General features: G+C 49.3%; 7 protein-coding genes across 7 annotated transcripts; 5 read left to right on the top strand and 2 right to left on the bottom strand.

Moving 5' to 3' along the window:
* Positions 1–70: 70 nt before the first annotated feature.
* Positions 71–1,624, top strand: F5B22DRAFT_620326 (NAD(P)-binding protein). Its single transcript, XM_047975838.1, has 3 exons — positions 71–383; positions 454–1,374; positions 1,452–1,624. The coding sequence occupies exons 1-2, from the start codon at positions 98–100 to the stop codon at positions 966–968; spliced, it is 801 nt and encodes a 266-aa protein (XP_047827535.1). The 5' UTR covers positions 71–97; the 3' UTR covers positions 969–1,374; positions 1,452–1,624.
* F5B22DRAFT_620325 (uncharacterized protein) lies at positions 1,625–4,646 on the bottom strand. Its single transcript, XM_047975837.1, has 2 exons — positions 3,216–4,646; positions 1,625–3,160 (listed from the first exon to the last, which is right to left on the bottom strand). Exons 1-2 carry the CDS (start codon positions 3,991–3,993, stop codon positions 2,211–2,213), a joined length of 1,728 nt encoding a protein of 575 aa, XP_047827534.1. The 5' UTR covers positions 3,994–4,646; the 3' UTR covers positions 1,625–2,210.
* Positions 4,647–7,957: 3,311 nt separating this feature from the next.
* F5B22DRAFT_649862 (P-loop containing nucleoside triphosphate hydrolase protein) lies at positions 7,958–10,534 on the top strand (the record flags this gene model as incomplete). Its single annotated transcript, XM_047979229.1, has 3 exons — positions 7,958–8,296; positions 8,354–9,484; positions 9,536–10,534. The coding sequence occupies 3 exons, from the start codon at positions 7,958–7,960 to the stop codon at positions 10,532–10,534; spliced, it is 2,469 nt and encodes an 822-aa protein (XP_047827533.1).
* Positions 10,535–13,379: 2,845 nt separating this feature from the next.
* Positions 13,380–15,253, top strand: F5B22DRAFT_392146 (glycoside hydrolase family 7 protein). The gene is made up of 5 exons (XM_047971402.1): positions 13,380–14,148; positions 14,207–14,508; positions 14,606–14,849; positions 14,961–15,091; positions 15,173–15,253. Exons 1-5 carry the CDS (start codon positions 13,546–13,548, stop codon positions 15,228–15,230), a joined length of 1,338 nt encoding a protein of 445 aa, XP_047827532.1. The 5' UTR covers positions 13,380–13,545; the 3' UTR covers positions 15,231–15,253.
* Positions 15,254–16,032: 779 nt separating this feature from the next.
* Positions 16,033–19,121, bottom strand: F5B22DRAFT_638612 (Hamartin protein-domain-containing protein; the record flags this gene model as incomplete). Its single annotated transcript, XM_047977605.1, has 8 exons — positions 16,033–16,338; positions 16,372–16,430; positions 16,464–17,284; positions 17,318–17,346; positions 17,377–17,448; positions 17,479–18,369; positions 18,424–18,964; positions 19,108–19,121. 8 exons carry the CDS (start codon positions 19,119–19,121, stop codon positions 16,033–16,035), a joined length of 2,733 nt encoding a protein of 910 aa, XP_047827531.1.
* Positions 19,122–20,163: 1,042 nt separating this feature from the next.
* On the top strand, positions 20,164–21,990 carry F5B22DRAFT_620287 (class I glutamine amidotransferase-like protein). Its single transcript, XM_047975836.1, has 3 exons — positions 20,164–20,941; positions 21,020–21,524; positions 21,607–21,990. Exons 1-3 carry the CDS (start codon positions 20,812–20,814, stop codon positions 21,839–21,841), a joined length of 870 nt encoding a protein of 289 aa, XP_047827530.1. The 5' UTR covers positions 20,164–20,811; the 3' UTR covers positions 21,842–21,990.
* A 587-nt stretch (positions 21,991–22,577) lies between these two features.
* F5B22DRAFT_620284 (uncharacterized protein) lies at positions 22,578–23,658 on the top strand. Its single transcript, XM_047975835.1, has 2 exons — positions 22,578–22,713; positions 22,857–23,658. The coding sequence occupies exons 1-2, from the start codon at positions 22,643–22,645 to the stop codon at positions 23,368–23,370; spliced, it is 585 nt and encodes a 194-aa protein (XP_047827529.1). The 5' UTR covers positions 22,578–22,642; the 3' UTR covers positions 23,371–23,658.
* The last annotated feature ends 73 nt before the right edge of the window (positions 23,659–23,731 follow it).

Raw genomic sequence — 23,731 nt, 5'->3', positions numbered from 1 at the left:
AGTGTATCCCATATGACTTGTTTATAAATACAGTAATAAACCACAACAAGTTCACATGCTCTACTCCGGCCCCTCAGGTCAGAACAATACCAACACCATGTCAGCTCAGAAAGTCGTTCTCGTCACCGGCGCCACTAATGGCATTGGTTACGAAACGGTCAAAGCATTCCTACAGTCCCCGAATAGTTACCACATATACCTCGGCAGCCGATCCTTAGAGAAAGGCAACGCTGTCCTCGAGAAGCTCCGGTCCGAATGTCCGGGAACCAGTAATACTGTGGAAGTGCTCCAAATCGACCTATACAGCGACGAATCCATAGAGAAAGCTTTCGAGACCGTCAAAAGCGGGCAAGGGCGTCTCGACGTTCTCATCAACAATGCCGGTATGTTGCATATCATGAATAATTCTTTGCGCGAAGAGGTAGATTAACTGACCGACCCTACCTTTATCAGGCGGCGGTTTCGACAAGGAATTCACACAAGGCAAAATGTCTCTCCGGGAATGCTTCACGAAAGCCTACGACCTCAACGTCGCGGGTACCAACGTCGTGACATGGACCTTCACCCCCTTACTCCTGAAGTCCTCTACTACCCCGCGGATCCTGTTCCTCGCGGGTCTATCGCAGATGACGCAAGCCGCAGAGTCGTATTTCCCCACGCCGCCACAGCCCGCGGGATGGCCGAAGACCATCGACTTTGAAACTATCGGGTATCGCTGCAGTAAGACCGCCTTGAGTATGCTCATGCTCGACTGGGACCATAAGCTCCGGGCGGACGGGATCAAGGTCTTCAGCGTCTCCCCGGGGTTCTGCGCCACGGGACTGGGGGATCTCGGCGAAGATGTCATGGCGGCCATGGGGGCTGTGCATCCGAGTGAAGGCGCGCGCAGGCTTGTTAGTGTTGCGGAGGGAAGCAGGGATGCGGATTCTGGGAAGATTCTGGATAAAGTTGGGTTTCTTCCGTGGTAGAAGGTAATTAGTTGATTTTGATTCATCTAATAATGTACCTTTTCTGCCTTCTCAAAGGAAAAAGAGTTATAAAAAGAGAGAGAAAAAATCGAGAATTGCCCCTATTTAGGACCCAAACGCAGCGCATCACCAAACGCATGACTTTCCCCCCTTCTATCCTCAATACTAAAAAACAACAGACTCACACCAACACAACACCTCAACCTAGACCAACCAACGAAATTTCAAAACCACTCACATCCAGCTCGACAAACAACCCTCATCTTCCTATCCCAACAGCATCAATTATTGCCAAGCCTAGCCTCGCAAAAACAGCTCAGACAACATACTCACCACCATAATCCTGCTCCGGCAACTATATTTCCAACACTATCCCGGTATTATCAGCAACTAAGTTCATGAGAACGTGAGTCATTATAAACGCAAATAAACCCTGCCAAACATGGCCACACCAGCAGCACTAATTACCAGGATGACTCACAGTACAAATGCCCAGGGTGCAACGGACCTTTCAACCTCTATTCCATTTCAACCAGCTTGACGGATCTGTGGTTAAGAAACGTGTTGTGAACAAAGCCCATGAGTATTAGATAGTACCGTCATACGTAATTTACAAGATTCTCTGATTGACATGCATTTACTAGTCTCTGATGAAAGTGCTCTGAAATTTTCATGAATAATTCATTTTACTCGTGTCTATCCTCGCTGGTCTCCTACAGGAAAGATAATACAGTGATTACATGTAAAGTGTGCATCCCATGTCTGGGAAACCAATCCTACAAGTTAAGGTCTTTTCCACCTAACTCCACCGCTGCCCATAGAGCTGGACCCAGGGGTATCACGCATTAACCAAGCCTTGTTGACACCAAAAGGACCAGGAATTCCAACTGATAGGAAACTTTTGTTGTTGATCGACGATTTTGCCTGTATTTTATTTCGAATCCTTCTACCCAGGATTTCGAATTGGAAGACTGAGAGAAATATGGTTCACGTAGAATCTATCGTTCTTATCTGAGATGCCAATTGAAGGTCTTGGCGGAGGACCTGGAGCATCATGAAAATAACAGGTAAACTTTCGGGCCCACGCTTGAAATAAGGAAACTGGGTGATTTAGGAAAAGAGATCAGGAAACATTGTTAGTTTGCTGTCTGTGGCCAGGGATGGCTCAAGGCCATGCCGTCCAACGACGTAATTTGGGGAGAGTACAAATAAGAAGTAGTGAGATGGAGACGATCCATAGAGTTAGATACGTAGCGGTCCGACATCTGGAACGCTTCTTTGTCTTTTATGGCCCATATGATGCTCCGATGAGGCCTTCCTTTTCGAAGATGACGAGAGAGGGCTGCTGGCAAACTCAGGCATCTTCTTACGTTTGCGAAGCGGTGAGATAGGAACATTGGCAGTAGCAATACGCCCATCCTTGATACCTCGCAATGTTCCTTCGAAATAGGGGCCCGAGAACGCCAATGAATCGTGTGTAGCCTTATTGCGTGTAATTAAACGATGATGTGCTTGGTCCCTTCGGAAGGCACCAACAAGGTTGGAATCGTGCGTGAAATGGTCTAGAAGTGAAGTCACGTCACTAGAAGATGTCGTAGGTCGGCCAGGCGTACACAGAATGTCTTCTCCGTCATCCTTGTTAGCCCCCTCCTGATCATCAGATGAGTCGCTATAGTCATCAATATCGAGGAAGTCTTCGATATTCAGGTTTTTCTCCTCTTCATCAACTGCGGGGGCTTCAGACCCGGAACTGTCTCCGTATCCGTTCGAATCAGTTGCCTGCGAATACCACGCTTCGGCAGGTCCAACTGCATGGGTATTCATGAAATCGCCAAAGGTGTTAGAGGAGATCATGCCGCTCATCATAATGTTACCAGGATTACCCAAAATAGGGGATGCTTGACCTTGGTCAAACAGAGAAAAGTTGAACGATTCTGGTGATAGATCAAGTGCTTGTTTCATGCTTCGATGGGTGAAAATCATCAATTTGCCTGTTTTCGGGTTAACCATAGCAATAGGCTTCTTCTTCAAGGACTTGTCCAAGTTGAAACGGCCCACACGGGGATGACCACGGCGGCCTTGGATGATCTCGACGTCAGATGCTTCCGACGCCTCTTCCTCAAGATCCTTCCGAGTTTTACGTCGAATTGGTCTTGGGGCAGGTTCTTCCTCATCCGTAGTGTCACCATCAGCTGAAAAGGGTTGATTAGCAGTGTTGCTAGGCGTCAAGCAACAATATCAACTTACTTTGGTAGCCATCTAAAGACTCCTCGTCTTTTTCAGGCGACGGGGCAGGGGTGGAGAATGCAGTAGACATGTCGTGTTGTGTCACTGGCGTAGCGACAGGGGTGGTATCATCTCCTTCAATGACACTCATAAGCGCTTCAAAATCTGACGTCTCTTCTTCATAAACGCTTCCGGCAAGATTAGAGGTTTCGTAGTGATCCCAATAGGCATCGGAGTCGTCCTCAGTGTCTTGATCGACCTCAAGACGGAAGGATGGGTCCAGTGTGCTCTTGTCGACAAATAGATCTGGGAAGAAGCCATAGGCAGTATCTTCATCTGTTTCAGTGTCGTCATCGTCCTCTGATTCGGGAACATCGAATCTAACCCGACGTTTGACAGCCGATGTAACTGGAATACCCGCTACATCATCGTCAATCTCGGTTTGCTCAGGTTCTGATGGGAAGCCATCCCAGCTAGTAGTCTCTTCGATCTCATCGTCGTCTTCCTCGTAGTCTCCTCCCTCATCGTCCCCGAGGGCTTCATCGTCGTCGTCATCTTCAGCTTGGTGCGGCCGAGGGGAGGTCCGGGTAGTATGTTGTATCTCGTCGGACAATATATGCTCCTCCTCGGCCGCCTCGACATCCTCCTCATCGTCATCTGAGCCAGTGATATCTTCGACACCTGAATATCCACCGTCGTCTGAAAGGTCCAGGGACGACAGGGAGTCGGAATCCCGGCGACTCTTAGCCTTAACTGGAGTTACCGGGATTTTCAGGCGTATCATCGTGCCTTGCCGCATGATGCTGTGCACAAGTGCAAGATTTGTGGAGGCGTATGCAGGGGGTATGTGGTCTTGGAACCGAATCTGGTACTTTAAGGTGTAAAGCAAACGGCGGTGAAGTTCCCGACCGTTTCCTCGAAGCCACTCGAGCTAGGGTCTTCCCAAGCTACCGGTAAATAGCAGCACAGTAGATACAATTATTGAAATTTCCACCTCGCTTAATTTTACGCAAGGTATCAAGGTATTGAGAAACAATTGATTGTATGTAGAGGGTAGAGGGTGGGATAGTAAGGTTAGGAGGCCGAGTATTGCAAGTAAGTATGAATCGCGTGGAGCCCAAGAGCATGTAGGGGCGTTAATGCGTAGGTTTCTGTTTAGGTTGCAGACTTTCTTCGAAGGCTTCTTCGGTCGGGGAAGAGAGCACAAGACAGTTAAAGTCTGTGGAACTTCGTCGATTGGGCAGTGGGTTGAATCTCTCGGTGAACTGACGGACTACGGGACACGCCCAGTGCAGGCATGTCCCGCAGTGGGTGTTTACAGCTCAGCGACGACCGAATACATGGTGATCTCGACGAAGTTGTAAATGGAATGCTGTTCTAGGTGGTATGGTAGTGCGACTTCGTTGTCTTTGGGTGTGGTTTGGTGGTTGATTCCTACGTGAGGAAAATGATGGGAGGGAGGAGAAAAAGGTAGCCGCTCGAGGGTGGGAAAAAAATTGAGGTAGGTAGGTATACTTGCCGTCCCGTTCGGCTGCACCCACTTTGCTCCGGGGCTGCAGATGTACCTACCTAGGTACCTTGACACTGCCGTAAGTATGTAAGTACCCTGGAGGTACCCACCTGAAATAGGTACCTACTTACTTAGCTACAATATTGTAGGTTCTGTAGGTACTTGGGCCCCTGTTGCTCGCTGGAGCGAGAAATGCCACAGGGGTCAAATGGGCAGACAATGGGACTGAACGGGACTGAATACCTAGGCCACATGGAGGTAGGTACTTACGTGCAGTACACTTCCAGGTGGCATCATTGCACCAAACCACGCTAAAGCCAGAGAGTTTCAGCGTCGGTTAATGACCCATGATTGGACCGTGCAGCGATTTACCTACGTACCCGTGTGGTCTGATTGGGCCAGCACGCCGTCACCGCCTTTTGACCTCTCACGCTAACAGCCCACTGAAGTCCACTGAAGGCCACCATAGCCCACTATGGCCAACGAGAATACCCACTGATGCTGCAGGGCATGCAGCGCACCAGCGCCATCCTCTCTGCCCCTACCCAGACCTATCTATACAGCTTCAAGGACGTGACGGAAGTTGTTGCTGCAAGCACTTGAGCATCGTCGACCATTCTCTGGTCGAATCTGTGGTACGCTACCCGCAATCTGTCTCCATAAGACCGCATACATAGTACTAGTATTTACATGTATTCTGGCATACCTGCTTACCTACATGTATCTGTCCAAGGTGTGTTTCATGGATCAAGTTTCTGCAAAAAAGTGGTCAGACGAGCAATCCAAAATCCCTGGCAGAGAACCGTGTCCCAGATTTGGCACTCGACCTACCCTTGACTCCCAGGATACTTAGGTGCCTAAGTAAGTAAGTACTCACCCCCAGTCTCCAAAAAAGATGGGAATACCGTCTCACCCAGGATAGATACTCTATCGTCTACTATGTACATTAGAGAATTTTAGGGGGTGTTTTCTTAAAAACTTTCTTATTGCCCCGAGGCACGTCAGACTTCCTAAACATTGGCCTAGGCTTTGGATAGTGTGGTTTGTAGCTTTGACTTCAAAATAGCGCATCAACTCCTAACCTCCTAGCTCTCGGAGGCTACGCCGGATCTAAGCCTCAAATTTTCTTTCATTCGATCCGAAAAAAGGTTTTTTTTGTTTTTTTTGCTTTTCCAACAAGCCAGAGATTGCCATACTTTTCACAGTGTACGATTGATGAGTCACTCTAAACAGTGTCCATTATTAGCTAAGGATTCGATTGACTCGAAGAGTGAGTCAGTTGAGACAATCATAGGTAGGACTCGCCATTGATCTTCTGTTTGCTCACTTTGTAGAGGGCTATCATGTACATGTGTCCGGTAGATGGTATTCCAAGTCCATCCTACCGAAATTGTATGGTCAGAGGTCCCACTCCTTTGCTTGAATGTAGGAGGAGCTGAATGGGACGTCATGTCATACTGTACCTATCGTGTACCAGTAGAATCCGAGTGGTCAAGGTCATCCAGCTTAAGGTCACTCTTGATTAGCCAGCCACCGTCCAACAAGGCTACTTGTATCTCCAACGGGGGGACCAAGATATGCTCTACCATGGACCACGGCTCGAGTCGCTGTCCCGTTTCGGAGTCTGCTGCCAACCGTTCCGAGATTCCCAGTACTGTCCTTCGGCTCGTGGCACCTTGAATTAATTTCTGTGTCCCCTATTATCTCCCCGTCTTCGTCAATGTCGCTCACTATCCATCCCCATTACACCTACCTACAGTATATTTGCACCCAGATAATGGCTCAATAGACAATCGAAACCACAAACGGAGCTAGTTTGATGAGTAAAAATGTCATACCTACTCCATACTCATACGGAGTCATACCTAGTAGGTTGTTTAACTAGATAGATCTTCGATGATATTCACTTACTAACGCTCGCTCCACAAACCCCTCTCTTAGCAGCCTCCTGTACCTAAAATCATGACGTCCCTTTTATGAAGGGAGGCTGATCTCGTTATAGTAGGAATATCTCTTGTGCAAGGAGTGACCGTTCGTTCTGAAATCTTGAAAGCTCTCCTAATCGACTATGCAATTGACTGATATTCATGTTCTGTTGCAACGTGGGTAGAAGGGGGCTTCATTGGGGTAATAACGGTCCATTCATTGGGCAGGCCGAGGCCTGTTTCTTAGTCTGCTCTCGAATAGACGCCGTGGGGCATAGTGTGGTGCATATGCAGTTTTCAGATCGGGAGCCTTGAGTCATCAAGTTTTGCAGCGAATTGTTGAATCCCCACAAGACTTACGTGGACAGGATTCTCCCTGCAGTGATTTTTTTCCTTTTTCTTTTTCCTCTTTTTTTCATGCCTCTCTGTTCCTTTCCACGAGACAGCATACCTAGATGAACTACCTATGAAGAACACACCTACCTATGTCCCTACTAAGGGAATAACCCTTTCATTAACTTGAGCAATTCTCGGCGTATGCTAGGTTGTCCAGAAGGGGGGTTTTGTTCATGATATCCGCTCTCCCTTGCCTAAGCAGACTTGTTCGCTCGTATCTTTTTGTACTGTACCGTATTATATCATGACGAAAGTGACGATGAGGGGCAGCCGGTCAAGGAGGAGGGGGCATGGGTATTACTAAGTACTTAGTTTCGTAGCCAGGGTCCATTAGCAAAGAATGCAAAAAATAAAGTGGATTGGATGTTCTCCAATGCGGGACATCCTTGGCGCGGCATCTCCAGGGGTCTTTTCGGAGCTGTGGGGCCAAGCATCGGATACCTACCGTAGCTGCCTCTTGTCTGCTCTTGGGGGTACGTACCTACCTTTTGCCTTTTGTGAAGTGGCTGAAAACGTGGCTTGGTTCACCCACAAAGCCACCGTGCACCCCATCCTGGACCCGCTCTGGTTGTCTGGTCAACTTCCCAGGTGCCTGAAAGTCCCATTTTATATAAACATCATACACAATCGAACCAATAGACGAACAAGGAACGGTTGCTTCAGATCGTCAACGTGAGCTTCCTTTTCATAGGTCGTCATCATCTGCATGCTTATTCTCGTACATCTTCACTAATCCACATTCGCTCGCGTCACAACCTCTGCATCGCGTCGCCCACAAATACGCCTCCACTGCTGCACATCATCGTGTCGTCGCATCCTAACGCGCCTCTCTATTCTGGTCTCTGTTCTGGGCCGCATGCTACAACATCATCATCCTCAACATCGTCACTCCCTGCCAAAGGTTTGATACAATAGTCACCAAAGTCGCAAATATGATGGACCCTCCCCAGAAAACCCAGACCAACCTCTTTGATGTCTACCTGCGACTGCGGCCACCTCAAGCAGGCAATGCCAACGCTGAGAAATTCTTGCTAGTTGAGGAGCCCGAGCAAGACAATGCGCCAACCCACATCACCCTCAACCCGCCTAACGATCGGAGGCGCGCTATTGAGAAATTTGCTTTCACCCGCGTTTTCGAGGAGGATGCCACTCAACTCGACCTTTTCCATGGTACAAAAGTCCTTCCTCTGGTAGAAGGTGCGCTTGCTCCTCACGGTGGGGATGGCACAGATGGCTTGCTAGCCACTCTTGGGATGACGGGTTCAGGCAAGGTGAGTTGGTCTTGTAGTTTGCAAACCGTGTTCGGCGGTATCTGACGGAGACTCTAGACACATACAATGCTCGGATGTCGTAGCCAACGCGGCTTAACCCAGCTGGCCCTTGACGTGGTGTTTCGCTCCATCCAGTCGAACATCGTAGACTATGAGTCGACGCCCGCCCTAGAATCCAGCATCCGGTCTTCAGATGCCTCCGAGGCAAACATACATCCGGCCTCAGCTTTCCTCGAGTCTATATTCGGAGACGTGACGGCCCCCTCGCGTGCCGGTTCAAGAGCAACTACCCCAATGATTGTAGGACCCTCCCGTACCAACTTAACCCCCCAATTACCTGGAAAGTTTCCGGGAAGTATTCGGCTAGTTTGCCAGGAAGACGACTTAACGCGCATAACCGTACTATCCACACCTCCAGCCCAGAGACGAATGAAGAAGCAGAACGAGACATCGGTTCCCCAGACGCCAGTAGCATCACAAAGGTCAAAGTTGACCAACAACGCATCTTCCCCAACGAAGCACTACATGGTGCCCACATCTACTGCAAAAAGTAAAACGTTGACTAAACCATCTTGTTTGAAGGGCGATTATCTTCCACCGGCGACCCCAAAACGTCCGTTACAGCGACCCTCTGTCCTACCTCAGATGCCAGACATAAGCTCTGTGCGAGCATCTTGCGATCCATCTGCAGAATACGCCATCGTTATCTCGATGTATGAGGTTTACAACGACCGCATCTTCGATCTACTGACACCCCCGATCAAATCAAACGCCACCAAGGAGTACCGCCGGAGGGCACTATTATTCAAATGCACTGAGACATCTCCTGACCGTAAAGTTGTAGCAGGGCTGCGTAAAATCGTGTGTAGCACGCTTCACGAGGCTTTGATGGTACTCGAGGCAGGGTTGCACGAGAGAAGAGTGGCCGGAACTGGCAGCAACAGTGTGTCATCTCGAAGCCATGGCTTTTTCAGCATTGAGATCAAGAAAAGACGGCGTGGCCGTATGAACGGCCCATGGGGCACAAGCACTTTGAGCATCGTTGACTTGGCAGGCAGTGAGCGCGCCAGAGACGCCAAAACCCAGGGCGCAACATTGGCCGAAGGAGGCAAAATCAATGAGAGTTTGATGTACCTTGGACAATGTCTGCAAATGCAGGCTGATTTGAACAACAACAACAACTCGAAGGTACGCTCATCTCATATCAGGTTAGACTCAGAGACTAACCACTATCAACAGCCAAACCTCAGACTATTCCGACAGTGCAAGTTGACTGAGCTGTTGTTCACGAACTCGTTTCCCTCTTCGCACTCAGCCGCTCACCGGCGTGCCCCGCAAAAGGGAGTGATGATCGTGACCGCCGACCCCTTCGGCGATTTCAACGCGACATCCCAGATCTTACGGTACAGCGCATTAGCACGCGAAGTCACAGTACCGCGTATCCCTTCAATAACCTCCACAATCCTATCCGGTAACAACACCAGCCACTTCCACCACCCCGAGCCCAGCACATTATCCAGCAGCCCCAACATCTCGCCAGTCCTCCAGCACCGGCCCCTCTACCACCCGCCGTCCGGCACCCACAGCCGGACCTTCTCGCCCGCCTCCGACACGGAGCGCGGCACCATGGAAAACGCCGCGCTCGAAATCGCGCGGATGGCCGACATGATCGACCAGCTGAACGCGGAGCTCGCGCGCGAATCCGAGGCCCGGATGGCGGCCGAGGCGCACCTGATGACGATGGAGGACCGCATCGTGGACCTCGAGCAAGAGATCCGCGAGGAGTGCTACGCCGACTTCGAGCAGCGGCTCGCGATGGAGATGAACAGATGGAAGGCCTCGCTGTCGCTCGAGCAGGAGCGCGGCGAGGCGCACTGGGACCGCAAAGCGGAGGTCCTGGCGCGCAGCGTCGGGGTCGTCGTCACGGCCCCCAGCGACGAAGACGACGTCGAGAACGAAGATAAAGAGAACGTCCTCATCGAGAACCTCGAGCAGGAGAACGAGCGTCTGAGGCGCGAGGTGGCGATCTTGAAGCGCGAGCTGACGAGCAGGACGCCTAGCAGGCGCGCGCCGCTCCAGGAACGGGGCGATCTGCCTAGTTCCAAGGGCGATGTGGCTGGTCTGGGGGGCAAGATGGAGCAGTTGAGGGTCAGCAATGGGAGTCCGACGAAGAAGGTCCGCAAAATAACGGGTAAGAAATGGGAGAGTGTCCCCGCGGATGACGACATGTTCGGATGAAGGGACTGATGGTCATCTTTTCATTCTTAGACGATGCGGTGGGATGTGTTTGGTCTTTTTTTTTTTTTGTGCAAGGTAGAGGAAATGTCTTCTGACGTTTTCCCGGTGGTGATGAGATATTCCCGGAAATGTTGCTGGTTGCTATTGGGTTAGAACACGTTGTCGAGGATACCCCCCTGAGATTTATATTTCTGTCTGTCTCTCTGTTCAGATTGGTGGCTGTTGAGGGTTTTAGATATCGGTGGTTCTTAAGTAATGGAGTTATAATTAATCGCTCTATATGAGAAGCTGCTGCTCTGTGGGATAATAATTCAGTACATACTAGTCAGGCACTTGTAAGATGTCGTTGTTAAGGGGGCGGGTATGACATGCAGATTGGTAAGGAGCGATGGCAGTGTCGCCTCCTAGGTGACTCTGGTACGTTCGAGTTACCTCGCGTCTCAATTGCTCTCCATTTAACCCTCGAAGATCTTCGTCATTGGCGTAGATGAGAATAGCTTAAAGGGTCAGGCCCATAGAGCAGACGTCGCAATCGCTTATTCGAAAGTACCTAGGTAGGTTTCAAGTCCCCAGTTATCTAAAGGCGTACAATTCGTTTGGAGGTGCTGAAAAATCCAGTTTGTTCTCGCAGCCTCTTCTACCGGTCAAGCTATTTGGACCCGGGATTGAGCATTTTTCGGAGGTATCCAATTTCAGAGTTTTGGCATAACGTCACGGTACACAGCTGCCTTCTTATTTCGTGACACTTTTCTGTCTCAACTAGTTACATAGTCAACCTCGCCACCAAGAGAGAAGAACACTGCCTCAGCTAGCAGAAACTACAAGAGATTAGTAGTCTACAGTCAAATTATTGCCTTACTGTCTTCCGGGTCTTAAGAACAATTGCGAAATTAGCGAGTTGAATCATACGTCCAAAACTTTAACGTGGCATAAGGCTTCAACAGCTGAGAAGGGGGGGTTATACAAAGAGAAGGCATTTGAGAACAAGCTGTATATAAGCATGTGAACATACGAGTATTTCTGATGGCTTTAGAGAATGCAAGACATATTTGTTCCTCTGTCGTCATACTTCTAGGGTATTTGATACGTTGCATTTGTGCAATTCTGTCTTTACCAAATGCTTCATGCTACCTAGGAAGACTGACTACTTTCAACTGACAAACACATCAAAATATGGAGTTTTTCAGGAGGTAGCATGCTGAAGCAACATGCTTTCTAGCAGCGTATAGATCTAGAATACGAGCTCCTAAAAGACGAGTACATCTATCTCACTTATTGGTCAAGACAGATTAATGACTTCTAATTTCATCGCTGCTCTTTTCAGCTTGGCTCCGGCTTGAGACAGCACAACTCAGTGTCCAAGACCTATAGCCCTTCGCAGTATATCTTGGCCACTTGAATCAATAAGATCAGGAAAGACTGATCTACACTGTCTGGTACTTTACCGTCTTTTTCCTCATGATACCTTGTCGGCGTAGGCACAAGCAGGGTCGCACAACCAAATACACTAGCTTACTCTTGTAATATATCCAGACGCGCTTATTTTAAGGGTGTCTCTTGAATCGTTCCGATTGGATGAAGAAGGTGATAGTTATGGTGATAGTAGTATTGAAATATCTTGTGGGTAGAGTGTGGTTGTGTTTGCTCACACCGCTGACTGGTTTGGGCGGATCATCTCATTCCATGCCTCAAATGATTGCCACCCGAATTCATGGAACGCTTGGGGCCCCGGATGTGGCGACTGACCCCCATATATCGTGTATTGTTATTGTTGGTGCTCAATCCAATCGAGCAATTGGCTAAATCCGGGGACTTAGCTGTAGTCTTAATGGGCTAGGGTAGTATCACGATGTCAAATGGAGGGTTCTTGGCACAACTGGATAATATCCCGATGGCATGTTCTAGGTCCTCGTGGTTCGGCATCGCCACCTTAACCGGTAGTTGTCTTGGTCCAGGGCAACGCACCAGGTCCTGATCCAACTAAACGCGATGGCTGAATTACACCAGAACATGGAACGATGACATTGTGGCTGGCATCCTCCTCACAGCGCGTAGAAAGGACGCTCAACGCCTTTGAGAGCTTTAAGCACACCATTTCCCTCGTTTCTTTGGTTCAGATATGGTTTATAATTCGTTTGAGACATATCGTGGGCTGATATTTTGACTCCCGGGTCCGAGTGGATCTACGGTGACGAGCCACTTCGTTTCGGCCGCGGTTCGGTCCCAGAAGACCCATTTCAAGCCGTAATTTTTGCTGGTCACTCGCGACAATCTCTGTGATCTGCGCCACACTCCGTTTTCATCGAAGCCCACTCTAACAACTACACCTCGGCAGCATAATCTCCGTACATGTGGGCATGGCGGTCCGTACAGCCATGCTTTACCTCGCCAAGTAATAACAATGCCTCTACAAGTATACCTAGACTCCGTTTGTACGTCCCGCTTGCAGCATTACTTGGGTGCAGAAGACTTTCTACCCCACAGGAGCGGCTCCGTGGTCACGATAAAGAGTTATTGGACCGGAAAATGAATGCCATGAACCTCCCAGGCCATGTTCAAATGATCACCGCAAGTCGGGCCGGCGTCTTAAATTGTCAATACTGTGACTTATGCGGATAGAGGGTGTTCACACAGTTTCAAGTTGGAGTCGACTTGTTCGCAGTGTTGTTCGTGCTCTTCCTAGCCCCCTGCAGCAAGTTGGGCGCTGATCACATTACCGGAGCAAGGTGACAATACCCGTCGGGACTGGGCTGCGTGAGAATGAGCCCTTAATCTATTTCGACAAAGATTATCCCTCCCATACCGCGACTTCTCCATATCGTGCCGTACCGCAATATGTCCCAAACGAGATAGATACGGAGATCGGTAGCCTACGGCCCAGAGATTCATTGCCACTTGACATTCCAGGGCTGACTATAAGACCAAGGGGCCTCCAGCCGTGAAGCTGAAAGTCTTACTCTCGAGATCATCGCAAGTCAAGACCTAAGTCCTTCAGAAGTTCTCTCTTCAGAATGTTGCCCCTAGTATTAGCCGCCATTGCGGGCGTTGCCTCAGCCCAGCAAGTGGGCAAAGAGCAAACCGAAACCCACCCCAAGCTCAGCTGGAAGAAGTGTTCGAGCGGCGGTAGCTGTTCCACAGTCAATGGTGAGGTTACCATTGATGCTAACTGGCGTTGGCTTCACTCAACCTCTGGTACCACAAACTGTTACGATGGCAATGAGTGGACCTCCCAATGCAGCTCTGCTACCGACTGTGCCACCAAGTGCGCCATCGAGGGAGCCGACTACAGCAAGACATATGGTGCCTCAACAAGCGGCGATGCCCTGACCCTCAAGTTCGTCACAAAGCACGACTACGGTACCAACATCGGCTCTCGTTTCTACCTCATGAACGGCGCCTCAAAGTACCAGACCTTCACTCTTATGAACAACGAGTTCACGTTTGATGTCGACCTATCCACTGTCGACTGCGGCTTGAACGCTGCGCTATACTTCGTCGCCATGGAGGAGGATGGCGGTATGAAGAGCTACTCCAGCAACAAGGCCGGTGCGAAGTACGGTACTGGTTACTGCGATGCCCAATGTGCCAGAGATCTGAAGTTCGTTGGCGGCAAGGTAAAACAGACACGTCAATTTGATTACCAAGTCTCAGTTCTAACTCGAACCCTTCTAGGCCAACGTCGAGGGATGGAAGCCGTCCAGCAATGACAAGAACGCCGGTGTCGGTCCTTACGGAGGATGCTGTGCTGAGATTGATGTCTGGGAGTCGAACTCGCACTCTTTCGCCTTCACCCCTCACCCTTGCGAGAACAACGCCTACCACGTCTGCGAGAACAGCGGCTGCGGTGGTACCTACTCTGACGACCGCTTCTCCGGCGACTGCGACCCTAACGGCTGCGACTACAACCCCTACCGCATGGGCAACACCGACTTCTACGGCAAGGGCAAGACCCTTGACACCAGCAAGAAATTCACGTAAGCACATAACGAGCCCCTTATAACTAACCCCTTTATTCCCTTCCCGTCCCCTCCACCAAGGACCTGTCAACTAATTCGTCCAACCCCTCGCCAGCGTCGTCACCCAATTCACGCAATCCGCCTACACCCAGTTCTTCGTCCAGAACGGCAAGAAGATCTCCATCCCAGGCTCCACCTTCGACGGCATGCCCGCCTCCAGCTCCATCACCCCGGAGTACTGCTCGGCCCAGTTCGCGGCCCTCGGCGACCGCGACCGCTTCAGCGAGGTCGGAGGCTTCGCCCAGACCAACGCCGCCCTTTCCAAGCCCATGGTTCTCGTCATGTCGATCTGGGACGACGTAAGTTTTTTTTTTTTTTTTTTCCATTCAATTTCAAACTTTTCGAAGAAAACATAATTTTAGAAAAAAAAAAAAAAAAAAAAATCTGACTCCTGTGTTCTCGATTTACAGCACTACGCCAACATGCTCTGGCTCGACTCCAGCTACCCTCCCGAGAAGGCCGGCACCCCCGGCGGCGACCGTGGCGACTGCTCCCAGGACTCCGGCGTCCCCTCAGACGTCGAGGCCAACATCCCCAACGCGTAAGTTTTTCTATCCCCAACTCTCTTTCATCCTCGTTTCCCCATTCATCCATCCTGTGCTTGCTGCTAACAATCTCACAGCAAGGTCGTCTGGTCCAACATCCGCTTCGGCCCCATCGGTTCCACCGTCAAGGTCTAAGCTCAAGCGGCTTATCAGCCTTTTGGTCGTTCCATTCACCACCAATCACAATTTTTTTTCCCTCGCCATCGTCATCAGACCAAGTTTCATCACACTATCATGAGTCACATGTATATAGCTGGAAAAGCTTGAGATGGAAGAACAGGAGTGAGACGACGGGGGTCCGAGGAAGTAGATTAGTCCGATATTCGAAATGAGGATTCTAGTTCCCACTGTGTCCATTTCCGTTTTGCATAGATTTGTTCCTACTTTCGGTGTTGTGAACAAGAAGTCCCCGTAGTCGATAGATTTACGACCAGGAAACGAAACACTGTGATCGTTAAAACGTCCATAAGCTCTCTTAGATAAACTCACTTACCCTTTACAAGCACTAGATGGGAAAACTGTTCCTAGGGAACTGCACCTATAGAATCAGGCATGCTACAATTTTGATTACCACCCTAAGGGTTCTGGGGCCGTATCTGAACACACTACAGCTCTTAGTCCATTCCGCTATGTTCCAGATGTGAAGCAAAACGCCGACATAGGCTTTCTCTTCAGACAGCCTGACGCTGCCAGATCAGCTGTTAGAGCTGGCCTCCAAAAAAACAACCAACTAAATTTTTATCGGCCGACCGCATATAGATGCTTCTCTTAATTTCATGGAAGGAAGGTGACAAAGTCCTTAGATAAATCGTATACCACGCAAACCTGTAGGTGTTCTGCGTCCTTTGTCGTCCTTCTTGTCTCGTTTATCTTTGCGGGTATTCGATCGGCCTAGGTCAATTAGAAGCCTGTCTAAGAAATAAGACTAATGAATAAGCTATTGTAGCTTGCCTTTGCTAGTTTGCCTCTCGGCTTTTGTGCTAGAATTGTCTGTCTTCGTCGAAGAGCCCTCGTCTCCCTGCAATGCTAGTGAACTCGCTTGTGCAGAGCCCGGAAGTAGGGAACCAAGCGGCTCAAGCGGTGGTGTCGCATTGTACGATGTGGTCTCGAAGATTTCGGAACCAGAATGGCTCTGGCGTCGCCGAGTCATGGACTCTAGAGGGCTGCCTGGGTTTGATGACATGTCGTCCTCTGTATCAACAGAAAGGCGACTTCTTGACCTGGATAGTTTTGGCCTGCTAGTCTCCAAGTCAAATATTCTACCCTGTAACTCTACATTTTTCCGTGAAAGTTCATGCATGCGCTTTCTCATCTCATCTTGTGTAGCCCGGCTCGCTTTCAAGGCGATTTCTAGTTGTTCTTTGAAACCTTCGACACTGTGTGCCTCGCCGGTGTTTGAGGTCTCTTGCAATCTAGAGTTGAGCTCTGCTAGTTGAGATTGATATAGATCCTGGATATGTTGAATTTCGGATTCACGTGTGGCTAATTTCATCTCAGCAGCCTTCGCGCGGCCATCTGCTTCGGCTGCCCGTGTTATGCATGCTTGACGCTCCACCTCCTGGGCTTGATAAGCTCGCTCGGATACTGTGAGTCTCGTAACTTCATTATTTAAATGCTCCAATTCACCAAAGCTGATATCGGCTGATTGGATTTTCTGCTTTAGCGCCAACTCCCTCACCTCAACCTCGCAGACCAACTTCCGCAAATCCTCGGCTTCGTCCTTAGCTCCTTTGAGTTCAGCCTGCATGCTTGATCTTTCGATATTCCACTTCTTCTGCTCATCGCGTAATACCTTCAGCTTATTGAAAATATCGGCCTCCCATTTCTTGGATAACGCACGACTCTTCTCAGCCTCGGTCTTTGCTTGTATTTCAGCCTTTTTAGCTTCCTCTAGTCTCTGTTTGAGGTGTTTATTCGCAGTAATGATATTTTGGGTTTCGGCCTCGCTGGCGGCTTCACGGATGTGCCGTCTCCTTAACTCGCCAATATGTGTGAGATGTTGCTGCTTCAGAAACCGCTCAAACACAAGATCGTTGTATAGGAGGTACACATAACGAAGCAACTTTCTTTGCGAATCATTGGCAGCAGCGTCAGAGAGCTGCATGCTGGGGCCAGGTAAGTTAGGATGCGAGTGAGATGCCCCTTTCTCTGGAATAGACTCATGATGGCTCAACGACAACGAGGGCACGCTGTCATTTGTTAAAGATTGATGCAAGCTGGACTTAACCGCCTTGTTGGAGTTCATAAGATCCTGGAGCTGGGTCTGGGAGCCAGAGGTGACAAGTTGCCGAGTCAACGTAGGGCTATCACCCTCGGTCTCAGATCGTATTGTACTTGATGAGTCGCGTATCGACTGGAGACTGCTCAGAGAAGAGTGGCGGACAGCTGTCTGAATACTTCGACTACCACTTCTTGACGGTGAGATGGAAGAAACTGAGCTGTGACGGATATCCTCAGAACCAGACGGCCCAATGATAAACGAACTATTCAACAGGCCAGATTCCCTTTCGTCTGTCTCCAAATCATTAACTTCTGACTCCAACATCCGGGCTATATCAAGAGAAGCCTCAGACGGTTGATCTGGGAGCTGGCGAAGAGCCATACAGTCAGCCACGACCTCGGCTGGTTCGCTCTTAATCCAACGCCCAAAGTCAGTTTTCTCTGAATCTATTGTTAAGTTATAGAAGTTCTCATGCAAAAGATGGCATTGACGAAACCGTTCTGATGCATGACGAATTTCAGTTGGTTGTACTTCGATCACGTCCGAGTCCGACGCCTCGGCATGCCTCAAGTATCTCTGGGGTTTCCTGATATAATCCATGAAGTTGATTGGGTATAATCCATACAAGATTGTGAAATAATCCAAGAGTTGAGGAATATTCGTATCATCAACGTCTGATGAGAACGGACAAACCTCCCAGTTAATAGCGTTCAGGGATAATCTTCGTTCCTTGCTCTCCTCGGAGTCTGCATCAACAGACAGCTCACGTTCCCAGAAGAGCAATCGTGCATATATATTGAAGAGCGCGGGCAAGTATGGGACTAATGAACTCGGCACATGTGGAAGCACCATGGTCAGGCCTGTGAGGGCCACGGACATAATAGTTGTAGAAGTGTCCCTCTGGAGACAGTTGAGGAGATTGCCGAAGAGAGGGGTCTGGAGGATGAGATAGAGATGCGGCGGCTGGCTCTGCACAAAAGACGATAGTAGCAATAGGGCACCTGCACGGTGGGATCGTTTACACACGAAATGATCAACTACAGTCATAAATTCCTGTTCCAGCGGGGTCAACAGAAGCTGGTTTTTGTAGTTAGATGTTAAACGAACCTTCGGTCGCTTCTTTCCATATAAGACCAATGTCTCCCGCATAAGCTTCTCCTTGAAGTCTTGAGCAGGATTAGAGCAATTGCGAAGCAGGTCAACCTCTTGAAACCATAGCGATATTATTTTCTCTGCAACCGGAGTGGTTGCACCCCTGGTGAAGGAAGTTGTGTCATTGCCATCGCCTCCCGTAAGAATATCAAGCATAAACCCTTGGGTCTCCGTTGCCAGGTCTTTATCCAATCCGAGATTGGCGAGGGCAGGGAGTAGCAGATCGAGCCATTGCAAGACCGTCGTGGTCTGGCCGATTAAGGGCTGCAGGCGTCGAAGTACGGCAATGAAGGCGGCATAGCGCGCTGTATCCTGAGCGATGTCTTGCTTGAATATCGGCAATAACTCATCGTGGACCTTGTCCGCTACACTTTCATCTAACTTATCGGTACGTTTGTACAGAAAGTTGTCGATTATTTGGACGAGGTCGTCTGGGAGTGGGAGGGAGGGATTGTGCGCGAAGGTGCCGACAGCTTTCACAAGCTCCTTGACCGTCCTAAAAGAAATCGCTCAAGCTGTCAGCGATGGGACTAGCAACCTGTGACATAGCTTCCACATAGCATGATGATTTAGGCACGAGGAGGCATGCAAATCTATGATGTTCTGATAAGGCAAAGGTTGTGGATTCGTTCAACGTACGGAGCTGTCGACATCAGGATATACGGGCGTAATTCTCGGTGGTGGTGACTCTAGTGGATTCACATATGGACTGAGGACTGCTGTTCAGGGCTCCGTCATTCCTAAACAGCTCATAGGACATGCGGTCGATGAATCCCGAGAGCGCGAATAGAGAGCGCAAAGACACCAAGCTCTGGACGATATCGGCCGATTATCAGGAGAGGTCGACTGCAGTCTGTGTCAGGGTGGAGTTTGGGCAGTAGCTTCCGAGCTGAGTCTGCTCTACGTGCTGCCCCACCATCCGTAGTGGGGTAGGTAGGTACTGTACCGGTACCTCACCTACCTACATATATGTATGTACTTACCTAATTGTCTAGCTTATGTAAGTGGGATCTGGCCAGAGTGCATACTATCTTGTACGGAGTATGTAGGTAGTAGATAGAATATACCTATCGTTCTGGCCATGCTTAGCAGCAAATGCAGATAGGTATAGCTCCGCAATACCCAGTTTACAGTGCCTACCTAGCAGGCGTAGTACTATCACCCCTCAGACCCCTCAACACCGACTAGGTATGTAAGTTACAGTGCATCCCATACCTACTATACAGTACAGTACCACTGGTTGCATGTTCAATGGTAGGTAGAGAGTAGGCAGTAAGAAATGCAGTACCTAGTCTACATAGATATTCACAAAGAGGGCATCAATCACGAGTCGTGTTGATATGGGGTATTCCACACACAAAAACAAAAGCTAAATACAACTGACAAGAGACATAGCCATCATACTGGCAATGATCAGCTCGTACCTACTGTGCATTTCTACGTTCTTGCACAGTGACAATGTGATCAGGCAGACCCCACCTTAGGATAGCACCAGCCAGACACCAGCAGTGCTGCACCAGGCTGATCTCCATAAGAAATCCGGGGGAGGGGGCTTTTATAGCGGGTCCGATGGGCAGTCATCGACTCAGGCAGCCAATTAGCGCTAAAACCCCTACGTAACCTCCCCGCTATGCTGCCATCAGACTGCCATGTCGTTCGACTCTGGCCGCAATGTACTGCCGCAACGTACCGATGGGAGGCTGTACCTCTTTGGAGCTGTCAGACAGGACAGGACAGAGCAGAGACAGAGAGAGGAGAATACTCGGATGCTGAGAGGAGCGAGGAGTACTACATAGAGTACAGTACGTAGCGAGGAGCTCCAGGCTATCCAGGTCTGTCAAGGTACCATTCAATTCACATGTACCTTGGATAAACGCAGGTACCTCTGCAATCAACCGCGCACACGCGACAACCTGTGGTACCTACATTTGTACCTACTTACATGTACCTACCTGCATAAACTCACCTCCTATCCTACTCTACTTTCTGGTAAGACAGGCTGTCTTCTTGACGAGGGGGAGACATGTAGACAGTCTGTAGCTAGCTACCTTACCCCTCCATCCATTCCCCAACTCGATACATTACATCCCCTCCATTCCTCCCTCGACCTGCTTCTCCTTTCTCTCTTTCTTCATTCACCTCCTCCATCGTCCCAAAGAGCACCCATCGTGAACTCAACAGCGCAATTGCCAGCTGAACCCATCGTGGTTACTAATCTCTCTACCTCATTTGATTACATGACCAGACTGTCCATATCTGGCATCATATTTTGATACACTTCTGCCCATTTCTTGTGCCTATACAAACAACTTGGCCTAGATTCCTCCACTCCCTCTTCCCATCATGGCCAACAAAGCAGCTGCAAATGAGCCCATTGAGGTGCTTTTTGCCCTTCAGGACAAATTCAACTTAACAGACTTTGCGGCTCCTCTAGAAGTTCTTCACACTGCCCTCCATGACAAGAACGACGAGAGTATGTGGTGACCCTTAGGCATTGACTCGTAACCCTTGCTATAGTCCAAGACAAGAGATACTAAGAACCTGTCTCCAGGTACAAGAGCCTTTGAGTGCACGGTTGCTGGTGTCGAACCCAAGATTATGTCCGAACAAGGGGTTGTCATTGGGTCCCAGATCTCCTTCAAGGAAGCCCATGAGCGCCTCAGCGATTTCGATGTCCTAGTGATAGTAGGAGGCAACTCGGATGGTGTTTTGAAGGGAAAGACAGAGCCTCTTCCCATCATCACAGCTTTTGCCGAACTCCAGAAGAACGACTCATCCCGCGAGCGTACACTTATGTCTATTTGTACCGGATCACTCTTCTTGGCCGAGCAGGGCATTCTTTCCGGCTTGTCGGCTACCACTCACCCAGATTACATGACAAAGTTTGAGATCCTTTGCAGCAATGCTGCCCAGCGCGATCTTCAGGAACGAACTGATGTTATCGAGGATGCTCGATACGTTGTCAACAACCTTCGCTTTGACCTCGGGGACGAGGACGAAAACCCTTACATTCGTCGCAAGTCCGATGGTAATGACAGACGCCCTTCTAATGCTAGGTACGTTAAAAGCTAGACACATCCAAACATACACACGTCTACTCTGCATATCAATCTAGTACTGACGTATCTGTGTCGCTAGGAAGGGAAGCATCTCTTTCCACAGTTCCAATGCGCGTCGTGAGTCAATTGCGCGACGCGCCGCGATGCGCCTAGGTGGGCTTCGGGTAATCACGAGTGGGGGAGTAAGTGCTGGCCTAGATGCAGCTTTGTATCTGGTCAGCATTCTCGTAGATGATGACACTGCTAATGAAGTCGCCCGTGTCATGCAGCATGAGTGGATTAAGGGAATTGTCGTTGACGGCTTGGATGTTTAAATAAATCAAATGATAGACGGGATAGAAGGATAAATGGATACATGGATCAAGGAAGTTCCATATGTGTAGAATAGCTCAAAGTCTCAGCTCGTAGTCCTAGTCAAGGCTGAATGCCTACTAAGGCACAATGAAATAAGTGTACCAATCGATCGTACTTTTTTTTCGTTCAATCGCTAATTCAAAACTTAAGAAAACATTCCCTTGCTTATCAAACGTCTTAATCAACATTGATGAGATTGCTTAGATGCATTTGGATGCTGAACATCTCGGCGAATGTTACTTAACACTGTGTATTGAATTATCATTATTGAACTCGCTATATTCTATCTTCTAATGATTTATCTGATCACCTCTTAATGTAGATGATAGACCAAAATACCATTCCCAGCCGTGCACGAAAATAGAATAGAATGGTAAACCACTAACTACCGGTATGTTAAAATACTAGTATGTTAAAGCTGGAAGATAACTCATGCGATTCGTATTATACCTCCTAGATCATGTGAAGATTAGCTAGAAGGGAACGTAAATAAGGAATGAACGCGTACTAATGAATTCGAAATGATGATGGTTCATTAACTTTTCAACGAACATGGCTTGTAAGTTCTTGTTGTCGCTTCCCCTCCCTCTCCATTTGGGTACCTAGATACTTACATAATCCACGATTTTGACGCCCCACTTTACGGAAATTTCGATCCGCCGATGTAGCCCAGCTTTGGCGGAATCTCATGTGAGCCCCTCGGCAATAATTGAATCTGTAAACCATAAACGATAGCCCATTGTGCCTCAAGACCTAGCAGAATGGCGGCCCCAGCAGCAGCAGCCGGAGTGCTGTCAAAAACATTCCGAACGGGGAAAAAAAAAATCTTTCTGTAGGTGTTCCAGCCCTTAACACCGATGCGATGCGATGCGATGCCACAGAGCTTCGGAGATGGATGTCGAAGAGGGAGCTGGAAGATACAACGAGTGTCAAAAGGATGAATTGGACCCTGGGAGAATGCTCACATTTTCACAGGCCCAGTCACACGGTCAAATTCCTCGCGCCGAAACCCAACCAACACCCGGCCTTCGCGACATTCGAAGTGCCGCTGACCTTCAACAAATTCGACCTCCGCGACTACCTTCTGCACGCGTACAGGACGCCCGTGCTCGCCGTGCGGTCGCAGCTGCGGCAGCAGCGGCCCACGAAGTCCAAGACCAACGGCCGCATATACCGCCCGGTGCCGATCAAGACGATGACGGTGCAGCTCGCGCAGCCCTTCGAGTGGCCGGCGATGCCGGAGGACTTATCGCCCTGGAAGCCGGACAACCTGGCCCGGGCGAAAAAGCAGCAGGAGGAAACGCAGAAGCTCGAGGAGACGTCGAGGAACGCGGCGTTGTTCCCGCTCCGCGAGAATATGCGTAAAGCGAAGTCGTGGACGAACATGAGGGCGGAGGCCAAGCGGTTGCTGCAGGAAGGCGGATGGTCGAATAAGCGCGACTTGGACCCGAGATTCACGGAGAAGGAGGAGGAGGGGAAGAAGAGGTAGAGAGGATAAAGATGAGATGATTGATTTTATGTCGAAAAGGGAGGAGGGGAAGAAAGCGTCATGAAGAGCGTGTATGCGTTCCTCTGCTCCGTGAATAGAGAGGGCAGATGCTGCAGATTCGAGACTATCTGTGTACGACTACGCGCGTTCACCTGCTTATGAGGTGTGTATCATAGCGAACGACTAGATGACTAATTGGTCAGGGGGGCATGATGAAGATACAATCAAAGTAAATATCAAGCCAATGGGTTTCAGCAATTGAGACAGTTGATAACCCGAAATTAAAAATTTTTAAAATAACCGTGAAGATAGCAGGTTTACTTCCAGAATCGATATATCAGCTTCGGATGATGGGAAGAAT

This window comes from Xylaria bambusicola (genome assembly GCF_022495145.1).
Source record: "Xylaria bambusicola strain CBS 139988 unplaced genomic scaffold F5B22scaffold_47, whole genome shotgun sequence".
In the NCBI taxonomy this organism is placed as follows: Eukaryota; Fungi; Ascomycota; class Sordariomycetes; order Xylariales; family Xylariaceae; genus Xylaria; species Xylaria bambusicola.
Note: the sequence above shows the minus strand (reverse complement) of the source record. Positions and strands in the feature narration are given on the sequence as shown.

Bases quoted from the DNA above. Each gene is read 5' to 3' on its own strand.
- F5B22DRAFT_620326 (XM_047975838.1), top strand. From the start codon at position 98: ATGTCAGCTCAGAAAGTCGTTCTCGTCACCGGCGCCACTAATGGCATT. The intron at 384-453 runs GTATGTTGCATA...TACCTTTATCAG, and splicing joins CGTTCTCATCAACAATGCCG to GCGGCGGTTTCGACAAGGAA.
- F5B22DRAFT_620325 (XM_047975837.1), bottom strand. From the start codon at position 3,993: ATGCGGCAAGGCACGATGATACGCCTGAAAATCCCGGTAACTCCAGTT. The intron at 3,161-3,215 runs GTAAGTTGATAT...AACCCTTTTCAG, and splicing joins GTCTTTAGATGGCTACCAAA to CTGATGGTGACACTACGGAT.
- F5B22DRAFT_392146 (XM_047971402.1), top strand. From the start codon at position 13,546: ATGTTGCCCCTAGTATTAGCCGCCATTGCGGGCGTTGCCTCAGCCCAG. The intron at 14,149-14,206 runs GTAAAACAGACA...GAACCCTTCTAG, and splicing joins TGAAGTTCGTTGGCGGCAAG to GCCAACGTCGAGGGATGGAA. The intron at 14,509-14,605 runs GTAAGCACATAA...ACCCCTCGCCAG, and splicing joins GACACCAGCAAGAAATTCAC to CGTCGTCACCCAATTCACGC.
- F5B22DRAFT_620287 (XM_047975836.1), top strand. From the start codon at position 20,812: ATGGCCAACAAAGCAGCTGCAAATGAGCCCATTGAGGTGCTTTTTGCC. The intron at 20,942-21,019 runs GTATGTGGTGAC...ACCTGTCTCCAG, and splicing joins CCATGACAAGAACGACGAGA to GTACAAGAGCCTTTGAGTGC. The intron at 21,525-21,606 runs GTACGTTAAAAG...CTGTGTCGCTAG, and splicing joins AGACGCCCTTCTAATGCTAG to GAAGGGAAGCATCTCTTTCC.
- F5B22DRAFT_620284 (XM_047975835.1), top strand. From the start codon at position 22,643: ATGGCGGCCCCAGCAGCAGCAGCCGGAGTGCTGTCAAAAACATTCCGA. The intron at 22,714-22,856 runs GTAGGTGTTCCA...ACATTTTCACAG, and splicing joins GGGAAAAAAAAAATCTTTCT to GCCCAGTCACACGGTCAAAT.